This window comes from Artemia franciscana, chromosome 8, assembly GCF_032884065.1.
Source record: "Artemia franciscana chromosome 8, ASM3288406v1, whole genome shotgun sequence".
Lineage (NCBI taxonomy): Eukaryota > Metazoa > Arthropoda > Branchiopoda > Anostraca > Artemiidae > Artemia > Artemia franciscana.
In genome coordinates this window covers 1,714,423-1,729,458 of record NC_088870.1, presented here as the reverse complement: position 1 = coordinate 1,729,458, position 15,036 = coordinate 1,714,423, and the positions used below count along the sequence as shown (strand labels likewise).

The window sequence follows — 15,036 nt, the reverse complement described above, 5'->3', positions numbered from 1 at the left end:
CAGTGCTAATTTTACTATTATTTTGCGTTTGTCATTTATTTTATATTCCTAGGTCAGCCAACTCCTGTGATCTCTTGGTATTACAACAATATACGTATCTACTCGAGTGACAAAAATGGAAGACCTGGAAATAAAATCAAGATTCGCCTTTTGAAGCAAGATTTTGGTGCTTCGCTTTCTTGTGAAGCAAAAAATTCAAACATTACTCAAGTGGCTCGTAAATCTTTCACAATAGACATTCTATGTAAGTATTCCTTTGTACGATTAATACATGTGTCATGAGACTATTCGGAAATTAAGATACGAAATGATAAAACTTGTCATATGCAATAATTCAAAAGGCGTCATAGGATACTATTTGTTAGCAGGGTATTTACAACCCAACTTAGATAACATAATCTTGAATTAATTGGTTAAATCTGTCTGTGTCTTAAAAGGTTTCAAAATAATTTGTCTGTATTTTATCTATATTAATTGAACAAACTTGCCGAAAAAGAAGTTTTTAAAAGAAAAGTAAAAGTCATATTAAACCTAAGATAAGAAGAAATGGAAACCTACAATAACTCAAACTCAAAATGACCGGAAATTACTATTAGAGAATAAATGAAAGCCAAACTGAACAGACATTTAATAAACCGTCATAGCAGAATAACATGCAACAGGTACTTGTATAAATGAACAAATAAATCTTAAAACGAGTAAGCTTATTTTGAATATGTAAATCAAGCTTAAAACGGACAAATATATTTTGCTACTGAAGTGTAAATGAAACTCAAAACGGACAGAAATTAAATAAACTGATCGTTTTCGGCTTCATTTTTTCTTTAATAGTAAATACTGGGTCATTTCGAGTATGAGTTATTGCAGGTTTCAATTTCTTCTGATCATATGTTTAGTATGGTCTTTACTTTTCTTTAGAGAACTTTTTTTTAGGAAAATATTTTCTAATTAATTTCTTGTCGTTGTGATTTCAAAAGTTTCAAGATTTTTCAAAATTCCTATTTCAAATAATTTTTTCTTTCAAAATAAAATATTAGTTTTGGCAACAACTAATAAAATCAAACTGAATATTTTATATATAATGATATTAATAACTGTAAGATCACCAACTCAAGATTTTTTTTCACCCAGGGCTGGCTTTAGAGCCTTGACACTTTTAAGCCCGAGCGTTTTTGCCACTCCATTTTCGGAAGATTTTCAGGGAAATCCCAAAAACGTCGGGAATAGGAACAGCCACAGGGCCTAGTAAGCCTATTGGTAAATCCTGTTATGGTTTCGGTGCAATTTTGATTTTATTTTCAATGCTGTAATAAGTACAAAAGAAAATTTTGGAATAGAACATTGTTAATATTTTTTTTTGGTTGGAGGGGCATGGAGGTAGGCTAGGGGTCAGCTCCCATGATTTTTTGAATAAAATATCGTTAATACGTTTATTTAATTTGTTTTGGGGGGGAGGGCAGGAGGGTCAGTTCCCATGATTTATCATTGATTATTTTTGGAGGAGAGGGAGGGGTATCGTGCCATATAGGACCAGGTATCAGCTCCCTTAAGTTTTAGAATAAAATATTGTTAATAATTATTTTTTTTTTTGGGGGGGGGGGTGTCGGGCTATGGAGGGCCAGGGGTGTGTTGCCATAGCTTTTGGAATTCAATATCGTTCCTAAGTTAGTGGGAGTGGGGAGTGGTTTTAGTTTTTTAGTTTTTAGTGGGAGTGGGGGTTTGGTTTATCTGATCTTTGAACTATTTAAAAACCCTCTTACAAGAACCTTACATGCCCCCCCTCAACATCAAATACAACACTTACCCCGGGCTCTAGGGAGTTGTGTCGACCCTCGAGTTTTTGTTAACCGATCTTTTGATTTATTTTAACAAAATCACCATCTAAAAAATTCGACCGGATATGTTTCGTTTAAAGAAGGAAGGAGGGCTAGTTGCCCTCTGTTCCCTTTTGACTCCTAAAAATGGAGCTAAAACTTTCAGTTTCCAATATATGTAGCCCCTGACGAAGTTATATGGTCATTCCTCCCACATAAAACCTTACGTTCCCCGAGACATAATTTCCAACACTTGCCCCCGACCTCTGCGGGGGGGGGGGGGGGGGGGGCTGTAAGAATGTTTATTAATCTTTGGTTTATTTTGGAAAAATCGAAAATCTAAAAAATTTGATCCGAAGCATTTGAGGCAAAGACAGCTGGTGGGGGACGGGCTATTTGCAATCAGATTACTTGGACTCTCAAAAAGGGAACTAGAACTTTAAATTTCTAGTCATTTGAGTCCCCTCCGAATTTTACATCTTTCATAAGAACCTTATATGCAAACTGAGATAATTTATAACCCTTCCCCCAGGTTCTGCGGGGGGTATGCTCACCCAGAAGTAGACACGCTTCTTTGAGGCATATCTAAATGAGAACTTTATTTACAAATATTTTTAATTCCTTGCCTATTTTTGAAAACTAGTTTTGAAAAAACTTCCAGAAAAGATATTTTTCAAAGAAAAGTTTTATCTTAAGTTTTATCTTTAAACTTAAGATAAGCAGAATAAATGCTTATATTCAAAACGACCAGAAATTATTATTAAAGAATGAATGAAACCCAAAACGAAAAGAAACTAAATAAACATATGTGCACTAGGTACTAATATAAGTTAATAAATAATCCTTAAAACGAGTAAAACTTCCATTGAATATGTAAATAGAGCTTAAAACTAACAAAAATTACTACAAACGAGAGTTTGGCTACTGCCCCCTTCCCTAACTGTAAAGGTATAAAACCTGCTGCGTCATTTGGTCTTTACTGAAAACAAATTATATTACAAATATTTCCTGCTGCGTCATTTTGGCTTTACTGAAAACGAACTAAATTACAAAAATTTGCTTTTGTACTTAAAACATTAAAAAAATTACACTGAAATAAAATTTTGAACTGCTGAGCTTCCAGCAATTAATTTGATTACATGTCAAACATTCAGTTTTAGTTTATTAATTATATCCAAGGTCTGTTCAAGACAAGGAAAGTTTTTAAACGAAATATATTACATATAATTTTCTTTTGTTCTTATTACAACACTAAACATAAAAATAAAAATAATAAAATATTGAGGTAATGGGCATTCAGGAATTGCTATCATTATACATCAAATATTCAGTTTAGTTTTAGTATGTGTTTCCAAGATAGTTAAAGACATACATAGATTTTAATAAAGAACAATGACACACTAGACTTTAGTCTTTTATAGTTAGGGAAGGAATTAGTAACCACACTCTTCTTTGTTGTAATTTGTGTTCGTTTTAAGCTTGATTTTGATATTCAGTCTAAGTTTTTGCCGTTTTAAGATTTATTTATTCATTTATATTAGCACCTATTTATGTTTGCTTGCTATATTGTTTAATCAACCTCTATCTGGTTTAGGTTTCATTTATTCTCTGATAGAAAATTCTTGGCGTTTTGAGCTTTAATTACTATTGGAATTTGTTTCTGCTGATCTTAAGTTGAATATGGCATTTACTTTTCTTTGAAAAACAAATTTTTCTGGAAGTTTGTTTAAATTAATTTATGCTCCTATTTTATTGTCAAAGTTTTGGTTTTTGTTAATATAATTAATATTCTATAGTTTTTTACGCCTCTAGTGTCAGAATTTAAAATATTTAATCCAAATTTATTATAAGTTGCGGCTTTTGATTTGTTTCTATACCCTCTTAACATTCCCTGAAAGTTACAATGGAAAAGGAAAATAATTATACACATGAAAAAAAAAATTGAGCTAACTTGAACGTATTTGTGAAGAGGCATTAATTATAACAGCTTTTACAGCTTATAGTAGTACGGGCTCACCACAATTGAGCGTTAGATGGGTTTCAGTCATACGTCTTAAGCCCATTGCTTTTTTTTAGTGCCACCAGCATCAACCAAGATTTTGACCAGTAGAAAACTTCCCTCAGCAGAAAACCTCTTTTTTTAGTGCCACCAGCATCAAGATTTTGACCAGTAGAAAACCTCCCTCAGCAGAAAACCTCCTTTTTTTAGTGCCACCAGCATCAAACAAGATTTTGACCAATAGAAAACCTCTCTCTGCAGAAAACCTCTTTTTTTTAGTGCCACCAGCATCAACCAAGATTTTGACCAGTAGAAAACCTCTCTCAGCAGGGAAGGAATATGAGTTTGTTTGTCAATCTTCTGGCTCTAACCCTCCAGCCACAATAAGCTGGTGGAAAGGAGAGTCACAACTGGATAATGCCATTGTGAAGGTATGTACGCGCTGGTTATTGCTGATATTATAATCAGAAAGTTGTATATATGCAAATGAAAGATTACTAAGAAAAACCGAGGTCTTACTGACTTTCATGGCAATAAAATTCTCTGCAATGTATTTTATTAATAGGAATGCTAAAATTGAAAATTTATTCACATCTGAATAATATTGAGCAATTGTTAATATGGGAGTAAGTCACTAGGCATGGACAGGAGGTAAGTCTCGTATTTGTTTAAAATGAAATGTGGGTTAAAACAAATTAAAGACAGGTAGACAGGTGGGATCTTTCTTTGTCTATGAGAATCGGAGGACAAGAATAAATTTCAAATCTTCTGAATATACAACGAAAATAAAGTTGAAAAAAACGGAAGTAGCTAAAATTAAAAAATTTTAGTTTTAGTGTTTGCTAAAATTATGAAACTTTCCAGAACATAACGGTTTTATTGCAGTGCAACATAAAATTCTGATACCATCTTATTTTCCTATTCCACCGATTTCACCCTATTACGAGACAGATTTATTAACATTTGAGAATCTGACCGATGAGAAGCGATAGTGGCTAGTTTTTCTAGGTTGGAGATGGGGGGCCCCTGGCCCTGATTATCGGATAAATGTTCTCTTCTCGCAATTTATTACTTCCTTTCCAACTCATTCTTGTCCTTTTTCACCAGAGCCTTTTCTCGTTGTGTATGAATAAGAAGGTTAATTTAGAGAGACAGAAAATTTTGCCTGACTATCACCCACTGATCACTTACGAACAACCCCCTGAACATGCCTGAAAATTTTGTATTAATACCCTAGGCAATCCTTGAGAAATTTGTCATACCCCAACTAGAATGCAAATAGCATATTTTGATTTTCATACAGTTCATGGTAACAAACTCTGCGTGAAACGGCACCAGTGGGATTTTGATATCAATAGTTACGTCAAAAGAATAAGGCTTATTTTATTGATTTTAAGTATATGAGATTGACTAAATTTGGTGTTACCCATCGAAAGCTACTAGCCTGATAATATTCGCCTGAATTTTGAGAAAGGGAAAAAAACCCTAAAAAAACAGGAATCTTAATGATAATCGCACCATCATATTCAGAGTATCAGCTAAACCTGTTGTTGAGGTTTCATGTTCCCATCCGCAAAAATGTGGAATTTTTCAGAAGAAAGATCACGGATAAATGTTTATTTTAATTTTTTGTTTGTTTGCTTTTTTCCCAAGGGGTGATCGTATCCAACACATGGTTTTAGAATATCTCTAGGAGTCTCATTCAAATGGTGCATAAAATTTCTAATCCTCTTTCTATGTGACCAAACAGATTGGAGGGCAGCTAGCACTCCACCATGCCCCTTTTCTCCCAAATTCGTTTTGTTCACAATTTTGATATATTTATTTTGTTAAGAATAGTTTAGTTTAGCTTATTAGTAAAAATAGAACTTAACTAAATGCATATATATATATATATATATATATATATATATATATATATATATATATATATATATATATATATGTATATATATATATGTATATATATATATATATATATATATATATATATATATATATATATATATATATATATATATATATATATATATATATATATATGTATATATATATATGTATATATATATATATATATATATATATATATATATATATATATATATATATATATATATATATATATATATATATATATATATATATGTTGTGTGTTGACTAACGTCATGCATGTGTGTCGACTGACGTCATTATTAGGATTGAGCATTATGCCGTCATGAAGTTGTCTGTCGACATACGTCATGTTTGTCGACTGACGAAATTACACACCAGGACACCGTGACACAAATGACGACTGGGACACGGGGAATATAAATGACCATCGGGACACTCAAAGAGAAATTACAGACCGTGACAACGGGACACAAATAACGACCGGGACACAAATAACTACCAGGACACAAATAACGACCGGAACACAGGGTATATAAATGACGACCGAGACACAGGGACACAAATACAACGGGGACGCCGAGGGGCACAGGGGGATATATAGATGACGACCGGGACACAGGGAATGTTTAATTAGCAATCACCATCAACAAAGCTCAAGGGCAATCATTAGAATAATGAGGTATAGATCTGAATATATATATATATATATATATATATATATATATATATATATGTATATATATATATATATATATATATATATATATATATATATATATATATATATATATATATATATATATATATATATATATATATATCAATATTCACAGGTGGGACACAGGAACACATCTACAACGGGGACGCCGGAGGGGCCACATGGGGATATATAAATGACGACGGGGACACAGGGAGTGTTCGAATAGCAATCACCATCAACAAAGCTCAGGGGCAATCATTAGAATAATGAGGTATAGATCTGAATACGGATTATTTTTCCCATGGACAGTTATATGTTGCATGTTCAAGAGTCGGTAAACCTGACAATCTATTTATATGCACAGACATTGGGCAATGGGCTATTTATATGCACAGACAATGTTGTATATTCGCAAGTTTTACTTAGTTAAATATATATATATATATATATATATATATATATATATATATATATATATATATATATATATATATATATTCATATATATATATATATATATTATACAAGAAAAACATGTTATTTAATTAAATCTTCTAGCCTGCCCATGAACTTGAAAAGACAAGTTTTCCTAGGGCAAGGGACAGCTGGAAAAACGATCTGCACTGGCAATTCTAGTCAGCAATGATTTCTGAATTTTTAAGTTTTATACTGTTCTGAATTGTCAAAACCCACGTGTGCTCAATCCTTTTTAAAGTTGGAAAACCATTTGAAAGACACGTTTCTCATAATTTTGTTGACGCCTTTCTTTCTAATTTTGTGACACCTTTCTTCTAAAAGCGCAAAATTTTGTTTTTGCCAATAGCAGTTTTCAAACTTTTATAACCATCTCTTCTATATGATATCATCGCTGCAGCATCAAACATAACCTAGTAAGGAACCAGCCCTAGTCCATAATAACAAAAATTTTAAAACACATTTTAAGAAATACATCAACTGAGGGAGAATTGTCATTTAAAGCTGATTCAGGAATGGCAGCTTTTATTTCGGTTAATGTTGGTGGTAAAAGTTTAATGAATATAAAGACGACGAACGGATGTATGGCCAGTAAATGAAAGCGAAGAGAATCAACGACAATCGACAAATATTTCGACCGTATATAACAGGGTGTCTTCAGCGTAAAAAAAAAGAAAAAACATATTTCAAACATTTTGGCCCCACTTCCGGGAGCCTTTCTTAATGCAAAAACAACGAAAAGAACGAAAAAAAGGTGTTTTAAAAAAATAACACACCAAAAAAAAACACAACTAAACACACGAAAATAAAAAAAAATTAAAACGAACAACTCAAATTATAAACAAACTTCTAGCACTGATGTTAAAAAGTAAAAACAAAACAAAAGCGATTGTCTATTTTAAAACCATGGGTCACTCCTCTCAACATTCAGTGTATAAATGGGAATCTATTTAAAATGAAGACTATATTTGCTTGAACAAACAGAAAAAGGTCATCAAACGCCAGGTCCATCACCCCTAAATAAATCTCACAGGTTAATAAACAAATTCATGAATTATAAATTGAGTATATTTTTTGTTTGCTAGTTTAGCTGCAGTTCGTTGACTTTTTCCAGCTTTGAACTCGTTGTGACTTTTGTTCACAAGTTTATTACTTGTTCCAGGACAACTACGTAAATCACTACTGATTTAGGATTTTACCTGCTCTTTAATTAGACCATCCTAAAATGAGTTTATCCTGAAATCCTGAAATACTCTTTATCTCTATTAATGCTAATAGATAATAATAGATAATAGATAATTTTCTTATTTCTATAGTTTTTCTTAAACTTTGCAAAAGTCCTATAGACGTATCTACAATTCTTTTTGATCAAATAAAATATTGCTCTTAGGAAAGTCAAATAGGTGTTCTGCAACAGCTGAATCGGTTTCCGATTCAGAAAAAAAATTTCAAAAAAAACGTTTCCGGTTTTCGATTATGTTTAACCGAGCAATCTATATAATCAAAACTCCATTGGAGCTTCTAAATTCCTAATTGTAACGGGTATCGACTCTTTGAACGAAGATCGGACCCGACTCTTCGACCAGTGCACTATGCACGAGCTGGCCATTGCTAACACAGTGTTTCAGAGGAAAGACTTCTATAATCCAACATGCTAAAGAAATTACGGGTGTGTACGAAAGATGATCTACTATATTATACACAACCAAAGATGGCGTTCATTAATGACGAATCGTAGAACATATCTGTGCGCTGAGATAGGGAATACTGACCATAGATTAGTTGCCACGAACTTTCGCCTGCGTCTTAAAGCCTGGTCTTCAGTACGACGCAAGCCAATGCTGGACCCCAACAAGTAAAAATTGAGGCATTCCACCAAAAGTACTCAGTTCAAAGTCAGAACAATTTTGAATGCCTGAATATCCTAGTTGACCCGGACATGTTCTGGCAGACATATATAAACTGTGTATTACAGGTTGCTACTAATATCATCGATCGCAAGATGTATTCAAAGAAGCCTTGGCTATCGCAAGAAGAACTGCAGATCACTGAACAGCGTCGGGAAGCGTAGCTTCCAGGGATACTCTCTCCTAAATCTGACAAAACGAGATCAGAAACAAAATTATTCACTGTGATTAGCAACAATTTGTTAATAAAGAAGCATAAGAGCTAGAAGATGTGGCACGAAATATGATGTCATGTCGCCTTTCAAGCATGTCAGAGACCATAGCGATGGAAAACCACCAAGGATAGGTGCAGTTAAGTCGGTTTTTGGCGAAATGCTAGAGGATAAAAACGCGCAACTTAATAGATGGAAGGAGCACTTTGCAAAGCTACTAAACACTTAAAGAATAGACGTTGATCCAAACCCAGCAGCGTCCACCCAGCAAATAACATGTGAAAATCTACCAGAGCCTGATTCTTCTTTGATAGAAGAGATAAAACAATGCCCTGCGTAGAATGAAGAACAACAAGGCACCAAGAACCTGCAGGTTCACTGTCAAGCGACTTAAAATTTTGGAGGACAGGAAATGCTACTTTGGCTGCACGCACTGTTCTTCCTTTCCAGGTCAGCGAAATTAAAACCGGAAGATTGGAAGGAAGGGCTAATCCCTCCTTAATGGAAGTGCAAAGATACTCGATGCAATTTCCCGAACTAGAGAGGAATCACTCTCCTCGCTGTTCCTGGGAAACTATTCACCGTAACGATGTTTGATAGAAGTATCCAGTTCATCCATAAGTGCTACTATTCAGTTCATCCATAAGTGTTACTATCCAGCAGGAAAGCTTCATGCCCAACAGATCCACAACTGAGCAGATATAAGCTATTTGCCATGTCACCGAGAAAGCCCGTGAGTTCAATAGTGCATCATTTATTGTCTTTGTTGGCTTTAAAGCAGTCTTTAAATCAGTCGACTGTGAGTTTCAACGGCTAATACTACAAAAAGCAGGTCTACCTGAAAAATGCTACCGCCTGTTCATGGCGCTCTTCACTGGTACAAAAAGCTCTGTCCAGGTTTGTGGTCGCCGAAGTCCACAATTCGAAATAGATAATGGCGTATAGAAATGCTGTGCTGCTTTCTCCTGAACTTTTCAACGTTGTAATTGATTATCTCATGGGTCAAAAAATGAATCTGCTCTGATTCGGACATAAATACGGTGATAGGACCCTAGTCGATAGTGTAGTTGATATGGCCCTGATATTCACTTCTGTAATATGAAAGTATGGCAGCCCTCAATACACTGTCGGAAGAAGCTTTGAAAGTGGAACTACATATTAGCTGGCAGAAAGCAAAAAATAATGATCCTCAACCAGACAAGTAATTCTGCCAAATCACTAGCATTCAACGTATTAGGGTGCACTATTGAAGTTGTCGAGTCTTTTACTTATCTTTGATCTGCTGTCTCAGATAACGGCTCAATCAAAAGGGAAGTCCAGTTACCAATCGCTAAAGTCGTGTGTATTATGGCTTGATCATGTCGTTCCGTGTGGTCAAAGCCCAACGTCAGTTGAAAAACAAAAGTGGATCTACAACACCATTGTAACGCAATTCCTTCTTTACATTGCTGAAACTTGGCCGGCTGCTGCTTTTATTCGTGATGCCATAGATGTTGCCACCCTAACAAACTTTTTAAAATGAATCGAAATGATCAAGTGGTAAGACTTCGTCTTGAACACCCGACTGCTGAAACTAACGAATCAGACCGTCAATTCTCATCAACTCGTCGTAAGAACCTTACACTGATTTGGCCACTGAATTTGCATGCCACCAGAAGCACCTGTCAAAACAATTTTCAATTTTAATCATACCCTGAACATGGCTTGAACCAACCCTGGGGAAGACACCGGTTCAGATGGTGGGAAAGCTGGAAGATTGAAAGCGGAAGATTGGAAGGAAGGGATAATCCTTCCTTAATGGAAGCACAAAGATACCCGATGCGATTTCCCAAACTAGAGAGGAATCATTCTCCTGTCTGTTCCTGGGAAACTATTCACCGTGACGATATTTGATAGAAGTATCCAGTTCATCCATAAGTGCTATTATTAAGTTCATCCATAAGTGCTACTATTCAGAAAGCAAGCTTCATGTCCAACAGATCCACAACTGAGCAGATACAAGCTATTCGCAATGTCACCGAGAAAGCCCGTGTGTTCCATCGTAAATCATTTATTGCCTTTGTTGAATTTAAAGCAGCTTTTGAATCAGTCGATCGTGAGTTTCTTTGGCCAATACTACAACAAACAGGTCTACCTGAAAAATGCTACCGCCTGTTCATGGTGCTCTACACTGATACAAAAAGTTCTGTCCAGGTTAGTGGTTGCCGAAGTCCACAATTCAAAATAGATAATTGTGTATGGAAAGGCTGTGCTGCTATTTCCTGAACTTTTGAACGTGGTGATTGATTATGTCATGGGTCGGAAAATGAATCTGCTCCGATTTGGACATGATACAGCCATAGAGTCTTAGTTGATGGTGCAGTTGATATTGCCCTGATATTCACATATTTAGCTGAATGCATGGGAGCCCTCAATGCACTGTCGGAAGAAGCCTTGAAAGTGGGACTACATATTAGCTGGTAAAAAGCAAAAATAATGATCCTCAACCCGGCAGGTAATTCTGCCGAATCACAAGCATTCAACGTATTAGGACTCACTATTGAAGTTGTCGAGTCTTTTACTTACCTTTGATCTGCCGTTTCATACAACGGCTCAATCAAATCTGAAATCCAGTCACCCATCGCTAAAGCCGTGTGTATTATGGCTTGATCACGTCGTTCCGTGCGGTCAAAGCCCAACTTCAGACAAAAGACAAAAAGTAGATCTACAACACCATTCTAACGCAAGTCCTTCTCTACGGTGCTGAAACTTGGTCGGCTGCTGCTTCTGTTCGTGATGCCATAGATGTTGCCCAACCAAACTTCAAAAAATGAATCGAAGGGATCAAGTGGAAAGACTTCGTTTGGAACACCCCACTGCTGACACTAATGGATCAAACCCTCAATTCTCATAAAATCATCATAAGAACCTTATACTAATTTGACCACTGAATTTGCATGCCAGCAGAAGCAACTGTCAAAACACTTTTCAATTTTGATACCCCTGAATATGGCTTGAACAGACCTTGGGGAAGACACCGGTTCAGATGGTGGGAAAGCCATACCCAATCTCTCTCCATGATCGGAACTGATCTTCAAGAAGCAGACACGCTTGCGCAGGACCGTTCTTTCATCTCTCTCTACGCTTGACCACAAGCAGGAGCTCTAAGTCAAGTAAGTCAGGTTAGAATTTGCGTAGCCAAAAACTCCTTTAAGGAGAATTACAGTCCCCCATCTGGAACGACAAGAAAAATGACTTCTTATGTATGGGGAGCTCTGCTGTGGCCCTTGTCCTTAAAGCGCATAACTTTTTTTATTATTTAAAGGGGTTCGTTAATTAGGACATAATTGATTTTATTATTTAAACTTCTGTTTAAAAATTAATGAAAGACGGTTTAATTTTAGGAGAAAAATCGAGATAAAAAGGAAAACAAGATAAAAAACAATGGAGAAACGTTAGCGTAGCGAGGTGGAGGTGGAGTCTTAGTATATTTTGGTGGTTAGTTCTGTAAAAACATGTTATAAGAAGATGCTCTCTGGGATTAAAAAAATCTCCCGAATTAAATTAAAATTTATCTCAGTAATTAATCCCGTTTTCTAAAAAGATAAACATAACTAGGAAATTGCACGAGGAGTGAAGTATTTTTTGGATTTTTTTAGGTCGATGTATAACATTTATTTTTAAAAATATATGGGTGTTATTTTTTCAGCTCGCACTTGAAAGGGACAACTAGACCTCAGTATTCGGATGGAACTTGGCCCTCTCCTAACTTTTTTACAGCCATCTATTTTATGCGTAAAAATGTATTGGTTTCTCCCTTTTTAAAAAAAAAGATCAGGGTATTCTCCGTAACAATTTTTTTCTGTGCCTGAGAAACAAAACATACATGCCGAAGAGCAGGCCTATTTAACAAGTTTTCGCTGGCACATATACTATGAGAAAAATCCAATTTAATCATTAATTTGATATTCCCATCATACTCTGCATACACGTAGTAGCTATAGCACTTCTAAATATATTTGTTGTTTTGTGAATAGCGACAAAAAATAACAAAGAACCCTCAAACAATAATATAACCCGTATATTTGTTCTATACATGAAAGTGGGTGAAGAGATAGTATAGGCTTTGCACTTATATGTTTTGTGTCGGGTTAATGATACTTCTTGATTATTAGAGGTCCTTCCTTTGGCCCTGCAGCGTGTTGCTACTTCTGGGTTAAATCCCTGGGTCCCGAGTGACCAAGCCGATGGTTTGAAATATTTGGCCCCCTTCTAACTCAGTCTCCGTTCACACATAGATTCTATGTTATACTGTAGGATAACCACGATTATTAGTTGCATCTGTCATTTTGATGTACATCACCTCGCAGAATATGTTTTAAAGTGGCACCTAAAGAAAATGAAAAAATTGTAAGAAGAGAGAAGCGAAGATATTAACAGCCAGTGAAAAAATAAAAAGAACAATGAAAATTTTTTGGCCGAGGTTTCCACCAGACCCTCTATAGTATACAATAATAAAAAAATACAGATAAAATACCGAAGGATAATACAAAAATTGAACTTTAAAACAAATACCGAAACTGCACTTACAAAAGCCTAAAAAACGTAGTTCCTAATTCTAGATAGGGGATGTTTAATTTTTTTGTTCTTTGACTTGTCTGAAACTTATGGTTTGGATCTTTAGTTTGCTAATTTGGACTTTTATGAGCTAAATTCTTTGGTTTCCGCATGTGTGTGGTCTGAAACTTATTATTTAGGGTATTTAGTTGGCTACTTTGAGGCTTTTTGTGCTAAGTTTCTTAGCCTTTCGTAGGTGTCTGTTGTCTGGAAGTTGGATTTGGGATGTTTAGGTTGCGATTTTCAGCTTTTCTATGCTAGGTATCCTGGCCTTTGGCAGGTGTGTATTGTCTGATACCTCTGATTTTGAGTATTTAATTTGCTATGATTTATGTTTCTTAGCCTTTAGCAGGTATGTGTGTGTGTTTTCCGCAACTTATGATTTGGGGTGTTTAGTTTGCAAGTTCCAGCTTTTCTATGCTAGGTATCCTAGCCTTTGGCAGGTGCGTATTGCCTGATACCTCTGATTTCGAGTATTTAATTTGCTATGATTTATGTTTCCTAGCCTTTAGCAGGTGTGTGTGTGTGTGTTGTCCGCAACTTATGATTTGAGGTGTTTAGTTTGCAAGTTCCAGCTTTTCTATGCTAGGTTTCCTAGCCTTTCGCAGGTGTGTATTGTCTGATACCTCTGATTGCAAGTATTTAATTTGCTATGATTTATGTTTCTTAGCCTTTAGCAGGTGTGTGTGTTTGTTGTCTGTAACTTGTGATTTGGCATGTTTTGTTTGATGTTTGGAAAAAGGTCAGCAGTGTCAAAAAAGGATTTTTAGGATCATAACTTACATTTTATTCCCGTGATATTTCTTCTGACATATTTTACTTCCAAGGGATTTAAAAATCCTCTTTAGATTTTTCAGGCTTGTAGTTTTTGCAATCTGTGTCAGTTGTAATTTTTTTCAGATTGAACACCATCCCCTCATATTTTAGAAGTTTGCAAATTTTTAATGCTAATAGGTTTTAATGGGTGGCTAAACTGTTCAGTTTCATATGTTTGGAATAAGCACAAAAAGCCGGTTTCTTTAGCGTTTGTGTCTTTTCAAACTGTATTTTATAGAATTTTGCTACCAACAATGAATTTGGCAGCCAAAATGTTTGCAAAGGCAATCGGTAAATTAAGTGCCTGCAAAACCAACTGTTTGTTTTTATTCAACTCCCAAGTATCTTCTGGAAAACAACAGCTAAACTAAAGCCTAAAGTAAAGCGTAAGCGTAAACTAAAGCGTAAAGTAAAGCGTAAGCGTAAACTAAAGCGTAAAGTAAAGTGTAAGCGTAAACTAAAGCTTAAAGTAAAGCGTAACCGTAAGCTAAACCATAAAGTAAAGCGTAAATGTAAACTAAAGCTTAAACTAAAGCGTAAGCGTAAACTAAAGCGCAAGGTTAAGGAAGTTGTAGCACCTGTAGGAAATACGCACAAAATAACACAATTTTTTCGTCTCTTTAAG

General features: G+C 35.2%; 1 protein-coding gene across 4 annotated transcripts in view; it reads left to right on the top strand.

Moving 5' to 3' along the window:
- LOC136029864 (B-cell receptor CD22-like) overlaps positions 1-15,036 on the top strand; it is a 214,798-nt gene that overhangs the window by 132,825 nt on the left and 66,937 nt on the right. For all 4 annotated transcript variants that reach the window (XM_065708323.1, XM_065708322.1, XM_065708321.1 and 1 more), the window contains exons 5-6: positions 53-244; positions 4,093-4,244. In XM_065708323.1, coding sequence (XP_065564395.1) covers positions 53-244; positions 4,093-4,244 — 344 coding nt within the window. The remainder of the gene's footprint in view (positions 1-52; positions 245-4,092; positions 4,245-15,036) is intronic.